Here is a 9167-nt window from a genome sequence, read left to right on the forward strand (position 1 = left end):
ATGTAAACTTTCTGCATTCCCTCGTTTAAGTCAGTAACTTTCCATACCCTACAGAACCATTTAAAAGTTTAGACATGCCTACTCATTCATTGTCTACATTGTAGAATAATAGTGAAGACATCAGAACTATGAAATAACACATATGGAATCATGTAGTAACCATAAAAGTGTTAAACAAATCAAAATACATTTTAGATTTTAGATTCTTCAAAGTAGCCACCCTTTGCGGTCATGACAGATTTGCTCCCTCTTGGGATTCTCTCAACCAGCTTTACCTGGAATGCTTTTCCAACATTCTTGAAGGAATTTCCACATATGTTGAGCACCGCTTTTCCTTCACTCTGCGGTCCAACTCATCCCAAACCATCTCAATTGGGTTGAGGATGGGTGATTGTGGAGGCCAGGTCATCTGATGCAGCACTCCATCACTCTCCTTCTTGGTCAAATAGATCTTACACAGCCTGGAGGTGGATTTTGGGTCGTTGTCCTGTTGAAATACAAATGATAGTCCCACTAAGCGTCAAACCAGATGAGATTGCGTATTGCTACAGAATGCTGTGGTAGTGTAACTCTGTGTTGCTGGTTAAATGTGCCTTGAGTTCTAAATAAATCACAGACAGTGTCTCCGGCAAAGCACCCCCACACCTCCTCCTCCATGCTTCACTCTGCATCTCACAAAGACATGGCGGTTGGAACCAGAAATCTCAAATTTGGACTCATCAGACCAAAGGACAGATTTCCACCGGTCTAATGTTCGTTGCTTGTGTTTCTTGGCCCAAGCAAGTCTCTTTTTCTTATTGGTGTCCTTTAATAGTGGTTTCTTTGCAGCAATTCGACTATGAATGCCTGATTCACGCAGTCTCCTCTGAACGGTTGATGTTGAGATGTGTCTGTTACTTGAACTCTGTGAAGCAATTATTTGGGCTGCAATTCCTGAGGCTGGTAACGCTAATGAACTTATCTTCTGCAGCAGAGGTAACTCTGGGTCTTCCTTTCCTGTGGCGGTCCTCATGAGAGCCATTTTAATCATTGCGCTTGATGGTTTTTGTGACTGCACTTGAAGAAAACTTCAAAGTTCTTGAGATGTTCTGGATTGACTGACCTTCATGTTTTAAAGTAATGATGGACTGTTGTTTCTTTTTGCTTATTTGAGCTGTTCTTGCCTTAACATGGACTTGGTCTTTTCCAAATAGGGCTATCTTCTGTATACCACCCCTTACCTTGTCACAACACAACTGATTGGCTCAAACGCGTTAAGAAGAAAATACATTTTACAAAATTACTTTTTACATGGCACACCTGTGAATTGAAAGGCATTCTAAGTGACTACCTCATGATGCTACCTCATGAATCCAGCAGGGTTCAATTCTCGGGCCGACTCTTTTCTCTGTATATATCAATGATGTCGCTCTTGCTGCTGGTGATTCTCTGATACACCTCTACGTAGACAACACCATTCTGTATACATCTGGCACTTCTTTGGACACTGTGCTAACAAACCTCCAAACGAGCTTCAATGCCATACAACACTCCTTCAGTGGCCTCTAACTGCTTTTAAATGCTGGTAAAGCTAAATATATGCTCTTCAACTGATTGCTGCCCACACCCTCCCGCCCGACTATCATCACTACTCTGGACGGTTCTGACTTAGAATATGTGGACAACTACAAATACCTAGGTGTCTGGTTAGACTGTAAACTCTCCTCTCCAGAATCACATTGTGCATCTCCAATCCAAAATTAAATCTAGAATTGGCTTCCAATTTTGCAACAAAGTCTCCTTCACTCATGCTACCAAACATACCCTCGTAAAACTGACTATCCTACCAATCCTTGACTTCGGCGATGTCATTTACAAAATAGTCTCCAGCACTCTACTCAGCAAATTGGATGCAGCCTATCACAGTGCCATCCATTTTGTCACCAAAGCCCCATATATTACCCACCACTGCGACCTGTATGCTCTCGTTGGCTGGCCCTCACTACATATTTGTCGCCAAACCCACTGGCTCCAGGTCATCTATAAGTCTATGCTAGGTAAAGCCCCGCCTTATCTCAGCTCACTGGTCACCATAGCAACACCCACCCGTAGCACGCAATGCAGCAGGTATATTTCACTGGTCACCCCAATATCTCTACTTGCACATCATCATCTGCACATCTATCACTCCAGTGTTAATGCTAAATTTCAATTATTTCGCCTCCATGGCCTATTTATTGCCTTACTTCATTACTCTTCTACATTTGCACACACTGTGCATAGATTTTTCTATTGCGTTATTGACTGTACATTTGTTTATGTGTAACTCTGTGTTGTTGTTTTTGTCGCACTGCTTTGCTTTATCTTGGCCAGGTCGCAGTTGTAAATGAGAACTTGTTCTCAACTGGCCTACCTGGTTAAATAAAGGTGAAATATTTGTATTTTTTTTAAAGCTGGTTGAGAGAATGCCTAGAGTGTGCAAAGGCAATGGGTGGCTACTTCAAAGAATCTCAAATATATTTTAATTTGTTTAACACTTTTTTGGTTACTACCTGATTCCATTTGTTATTTCATACAGATCCCTCCACTAATATTGGCCCACTTGGCCCATGTTAACAAAAAGGGCTGTGTAAAAAATTTCCTTGCTGTTTCTTTTGGTTTTTCATTCAAAATATTCACAAAAATCAAACCTTTTATTGATGTGAAATAAATATTTTTCTCCAAAACATTTGTGTCACAGTTATTGTCACCCCTAGACATTTTTAGGAGTAAAATCTAACTGAAGTAAATTCCCATTCAGATTTGACTTTTTTAAGTTCACCTGAGTGATTAGGAACACTTAAGTGGTAAGCCATGACTTCCTGTTTCACTGGGGTATAAATATGAGGTGACTCACAGGCCACGTTCCCATATTCATCCATCACTATGGGAAAGACAATCGGCTTCTTGGTCACCTCCCTGACCAAGGCCCTTCTTCTCCAATCGCTCAGTTTGGCCTGGCAGCCAGCTCTAGAAAAAGTATTGGTGGTTCCAAACTTCTCCATTTAAGAATGATGGAGGCCACTGCGGTCTTGGGGACCTTCAATTCTGCAGACATTTTTTGGTACTCTTCCCCAGATCTGTGCCTCGACACAATCCTGTCTCAGAGCTCTACGGACAATTCCTTCGACCTCATGGCTTGGTTTTTGCTCTGACATGCACTGTCAACTGTGGGACCTTATATAGACAGGTGTGTGCTTTTCCAAATTATGTCCCATCAATTGAGGATCTGAATACTTACGTAAATAAGGAATTTCTGTTTTTTATTTGTAATAAATTTGCGAAAAATTCTAAAAACCTGTTTTTGCTTTGTCATTATTGGGTATTGTGTGAATATCAATGAGAGGAAGAAAAAAACAACTTCATCCATTTTAGAGTAAGGCTGTAACGTAACAAAATTTGGAAAAAGTAATGGGGAAAGTAATCAAAACTGGATGGTGTTCGGAGATAGATGGGAGGGGTTGAGTGGAGCTGAAGGATGGGACAAAAAAACTAACAAACGATAACTATTGTAAAATATTCTTTGTCCGTTAAATGTATGTAGTATGTATAAGCTGGAAGTAGAAGCCCATTTGTTGATATCCATTTGTTTACTCCAATTAGGAGAGCGATGGAAGGGTTAGTGTAAAATATACATATATATATTTACAAAAAAATATGTGGGGGATTGGAAAATATGCAGACAATTACATTGATGGAAGCCACAATATATCTGCAATTTTAAAGCTAATCTACCCACTAAATAAAAAAATTAAAACATCTATTATGTCCCCCCCACTTCTAAAACCAAAGTTGCGCCCCTGACTCTTATCCTTAATGTACATGCTTTGTGAAGTGCTTTGCACAAACATTTAAAGAAATAAATAATATCAGGAAGAAATAATCAATCTAAACTCATAATCGACTCATGAGGAAATGTGAAGACACTGTACGGTAGAATAAAGCTACGGTTTGGGATAAAAACAACAACTAAATGGCCTCTTGTTTTGGTAAATGGATGAGGGATGGGGCAAGAGAAATATAGCCATTCTCAAATGCATAGATGGAGCTATAGATATAAGGACAGACAGATCAGAACAAAATGATTATTCTTTAAACATGTTTTATAAAGTTATTCCTTGTTTGTTTACAATAGTGTTGTTGACAAACAATTTAGTGAAAGCTTACATGTTTTATTCTGTTGTATTAAGCTCATGAGGCATTTAAAAGTTATATTTTTCAAAAATCAATGGCTATATATAAATTAGGAAAGTTAAACAATTAAACAAAACCCAGTTTTAAACAGGCTTATTCGCCCAACATCAGTGCCCGACCTCACAAATGCTGTTGTGGCTGAACATCTTGTGGAAAGCCTTCCCAGGAGAGTGGAGGCTGTTATAGCAGCAAAGGGGGGGTCAACTCTATATTAATGTCACTGATTTTGGAATGAGATGTACTTTTGGTCATGTAGTGTAAGTTTTTAAAGAAAATAACAAATGAAATAAAAAATTACTTAAGTTGCAAAATTGAAAATACGTTTGTCCTCCAATGAGGGTGGATGGTAGGGGTATAAAATGTGTTACACTCAGTCTGGTACAGTATAAACATTATATGGGTCCTTCTACAACACTTAGCAACCTTATCAAACAGCTCTACAAATATGCCACCTGCCAAGTGCAGTAGGTGAGAGAAATAAGCTTTTGTGCGTATGGAACATTTCTGGGATCTTTTATTTCAGCTCATAAAACATGGGACTAACACTTTACATGTTGCGTTTCATATTTTTGTTCAGTGTATAATATTATTGTGTGTGTGTGGGAGAGGGTGGGGTTATATCCTCCTCCCGTTAACGTTTCCTTCAAACGGGTTGTTTGTCAGATATAAATAGCTCATTAATAATTATTTCATGGGCGTTGAAAGCTTGTCCCAGGGCTATGTATATATATATATAAGGGGACAAAGTCTATGTTCAACCAAACTTATACTGTAGATCTACAGAGACATCATGAGAACCACTGCAGCCTTCCTATTGGTCCTCTGTCTCCTGGCCATCAGTCATGGTAAGTTACCATCATTTGAAATATTATTTCATAGGCAGCTCCACATTAAACTTTAAATTGATCATCAAGTTGGCTCCATAATTTCATCCTCCTTTTTGCTGGTGAATTCTACTGATGTGTCTTTGATCTGGTGTCTCCATAGCCTGGGACTGTCAGCCTGTAGTGGATATCAAGAATCTGATGCAGATCGATGCAGGACTGGGGCAAGTGGTTGCTACGGACACAAGTCAAATCCCCTACTACCTTGTAGGTGATAAATGGATCCGCATGCCTGGTTCCCTGAAGCATATCACTGTAGGACCAGCAGGGATCTGGGGTGTCAACAAGGACTATGCAATCTACAAGTATGTGGCCGGTAACTGGGTGCAAGCTGCAGGTAAGTGGAGAGCATTACTCAATATTTATCCAGAGGACACATGCTTCTTAGCTTTCCTGATACCATCAGGCTGTTGAAAAAATGATTAATGTTTTACAAGTTTAACATTATGTTATTGTATAATTATATAATTTGGCAGTACTCACAGAATAGTCCTACTTGTTTGCTTGTCCGTCTCTGTCTGTCTTTGTGGTCTTCAGGCCTTCTGAAACAGTTGGATGCTGGAGGTGACCAGTTTGTTGTGGGGGCTAACATGAACGATACTCCATTCTGTCTGGCAAGTAGTGCCACAGTTGGCTACAAGGGTCCAGCCTCACCCCTTCCATGGACAGGATTGCCAGGAAGTGTGAAGTACTACAGTTGTGGACCCTTTGGGTGCTGGGCAGTCAACAATAATGATGATATCTACTTAATGAGTGTAAGATCTGGGAAAGAGTGTGAGAGCTGGAGTAGAGTAGTAGAGGATGGAGAGTGTCAGTTATTTTAAAACTGTTTCATATTATAACTGTTGAAATTGTCCTAAAACCCTGATTGAATCTGTTTGTTTCCAGCTGAATCAAGACTGCCAAAACAACGGGTGGAGTCACATTGAAGGCAAGCTTTCCATGATTGAGGTGGCAACTGATGGTAGTGTCTTTGGGGTCAACTCTGTGGGTAGTGTTTATACCAGGTAAGGTTGCTACTGAACTATATGTATGGTTCCACCCTTTTACCCTCAACATTATTAACTCATTTGAAAAGGACTTGTAATAATAATGATATACCTTTAATAATAACTCGGGCCTTACTGTACATACTTTGTGACATGAAGCTCTTTACACAAACATTTAAATAGATACATAAATAAAAATCAGTCAAATGAAATCAGATCGATACTTATAATAGACTTATAAAGTAATGTGTAGACAGTGTCAGGTAAAATATGTAAAAGTGGGATGTCCTTTAAAGCTACAGTTTGGGATAAAAAACAACAACTAAACGGTCACCCTGTTTTAAACAGCTGAGGTATGTAGCTAGAGAAATGTTTTAAACAGCTGCGGTATGTAGCTAGAGAAATGTTTTAAACAGCTGAGGTATGTAGCTAGAGAAATGTTTTAAACAGCTGAGGTATGTAGCTAGAGAAATGTTTTAAACAGCTGAGGTATGTAGCTAGAGAAATGTTTTAAACAGCTGAGGTATGTAGCTAGAGAAATGTAACCATTCTCACATTCATACATGGATCTATGAATGCAGAGACAGACCATCCATGAGAAGAAAACATTTTTTTGTTTGTTTTAAACATGTCTTTTTTAAGCTATACATTGTTTGTCTACAGTAACATTGTTTACAAACAATTGAGTAAAAGCTTACATTTTGGCTTCTAATGCAGTTTATATTAAGCTCAATAGGCATTTATAAGTTATATTCTTCAAAAATCAATGGCTATATACAATTAATAAAGTCCAAAAGATGCATGCACTTTATAAATATTGATGAGATTTAAACGTTAACCCCACCCCTTTCTTCAACACAGAGACGGCATCACAGCCAGTAAACCAGAGGGCACTGGATGGAGCCATGTCCCAATGTGTATGCAAATGAAGCACGTGACCTACGACCTGGGCCGTCTTTGGGTCATCTCCAAGTCTGGCTTCACCATGGTGTGCACACATTAGCCTCTTCTCTGTAGCTGAAGGCTGTTCGGAGTCTGACAAGCTCACTTGCTAACTCATTGATTTCTCTTTCTGGAACAGCCTTCTGCTTGAGAATTGAGGACATGAACTCATTAGAATCCTTCATTCTAAAACCGTTTGCTTCATTTGAAAAACTATATATTTTTATCTCTATCAATAGTAATCACTGACTGTACTGAGGTTAAATTTATTTTTATCAATGTAGATGTTTTCTCCCACAAAACTGACCACCAACAGCCTTATAAAAGTTGTATTATTTTCTTGATGACTCCTTGATTAACACTTAAATAGAGCTTTGCTATGGCTGCTATTGGTCATAGTGTAAAAACCTGAGCCTTCCAATGTAATCAATAGAGTTGATGTAATCCTTGGCATTGCTTATTATCTCATATTATCATTTCCCACAAATAAAGCATTCATTTTAAAACTAATTTCTGTGTTTTGAATAGAGGAATTTAAGATCAACTGAAACTTGAGAGATCTATTTTGTGATTATGCTTTTTGCCCCTAGCACCACACAAATGATTCAAATAATACTAAATAATACTATTATTTGAATCAGCTGTGTAGTGCTAGGGGGAGAATGTCACGACTTCCGCCGAAGTTGGTCCCTCTCCTTGTTCGGGCCGCGTTTGGCGGTCGACGTCACCGGTTTTCTTGCCGCCACCGATCCACTTTTCATTTTCCATTTGTTTTGTCTTCATTGTACACACCTGGTTTCCATTCCATTAATTATGTTCCTTATTTAACCCTCTGGTTCCCCCATGGTTTTGTGCGTGTTTGTTTGTTGTAAGTTGGTCTGTATTTGTGAGCGTGTATATTTTCCTTGGAATATTTGTTGTTTTGAGTAAAGTTACGTAATTACTCATCTCTGTGTCCTGCGCCTGACTCCGCCTTACCTGCTACACCTAGACGTCTTACAGAGAAAACAAAACGTTCACCCTTTGGGGTCCTGAGGACCTAGTTTGGGAAATGCTGCCATAAGAAGTTCCACTGTTAGGAATATAGGTAGGGAAGTGTCTGGGCCACAGTTCAACAGTCCACTATTTCTATCACACCCTTAGGGAGCAGCAGTAACCAGGCCAGGTGCTTTGAGTGCCGACAGGGTTGAAGTCTCACAGGTGTGAGTGATGGATGCGGAGTCTCAGGAAGGAAGCTGGAGGAGGAAATTATGACTGTGATTGAAGAAGCGTGCACTGGATCTGGCCAAACTGTCCACGTCAGAAGTAACATGTACTGATCTTCAGAGCAGGGCTCCTGCCAGAGGAGTCCTGCTGGAGCCTCGCTGGATATAGAAGACAAGTACCTTAGTCAGTAAATCCTAGGACTGGTCAGTGCACGTTGCCTGACCCGTATGGTAAATGGAAGGAAGGAGAAAAGCCTGTTGATATTATTGTTGGAGACTACCTGAGTATGTGATGTTTGGATATGTGAGGAATGTGGTGAGGGCATTTGTGTCCAAACCATTACAGTGTGGGAATTGTAAAGGATATGGTCACGTGTCAAATGTTTGCCGATGGGAGAAGTATGATATTGAAGAATCTATGAATGGAAAACGTTGCAACTGTGGTGGGGATTATTGTCCGGACTTCCTTGAATTCCCTGTTAGGGTGAAGGAGGTCGAGGTGTCAATGATCAAGGCTGAGCAGCGGATCTCCTATATGGAGGCGGTGAAGAGAGTCGAAGGGGCAAGAGGCAACAGTGTTGAAGATGTGGCGGTGGATGCATTGCAACCAGTTGCTTGTGTTTTAAGTCAATCAAGTGGTCTGGATACACTCATTGGGAAGGTGGATTTTGAGGCATTTATAGCCACAGTGATTAAATGTACAGCAAAAATGCCTAAGAAGTCCAAAAAGCTGGATATCATTATATCTGCAGCCGAGAAGTTTTTGGGGCTGCAAGACTTAACGGCAGAAGCACTACAAGGACTATTGTTGTTAGGAAATGTCCCGCCCTCACAGGAGGCTTCTAAACCTGTGTTGGGACCTGATTTAGAATTAGTTTTTTTTAGAAAAGCAGTTTGATTTTGTTTAGTAATTTCGGTTTTGATATTTTATAATT

General features: G+C 39.8%; 1 protein-coding gene across 1 annotated transcript; it reads left to right on the forward strand.

Annotated features, from left to right (window-relative positions):
* Positions 1-4967: 4967 nt before the first annotated feature.
* fel (Fish-egg lectin) lies at positions 4968-7529 on the forward strand. Its single transcript, NM_001140812.1, is given in 5 exon segments — positions 4968-5057; positions 5200-5433; positions 5634-5851; positions 5985-6103; positions 6947-7529. Coding segments are annotated over 5 exon segments (768 nt in total). The 5' UTR covers positions 4968-5002; the 3' UTR covers positions 7089-7529.
* Positions 7530-9167: the final 1638 nt, after the last annotated feature.

The sequence above is a fragment of the Salmo salar genome, chromosome 07 (assembly GCF_965601325.2).
Source record: "Salmo salar chromosome 07, fSalSal1, whole genome shotgun sequence".
Classification (NCBI taxonomy): Eukaryota; Metazoa; Chordata; class Actinopteri; order Salmoniformes; family Salmonidae; genus Salmo; species Salmo salar.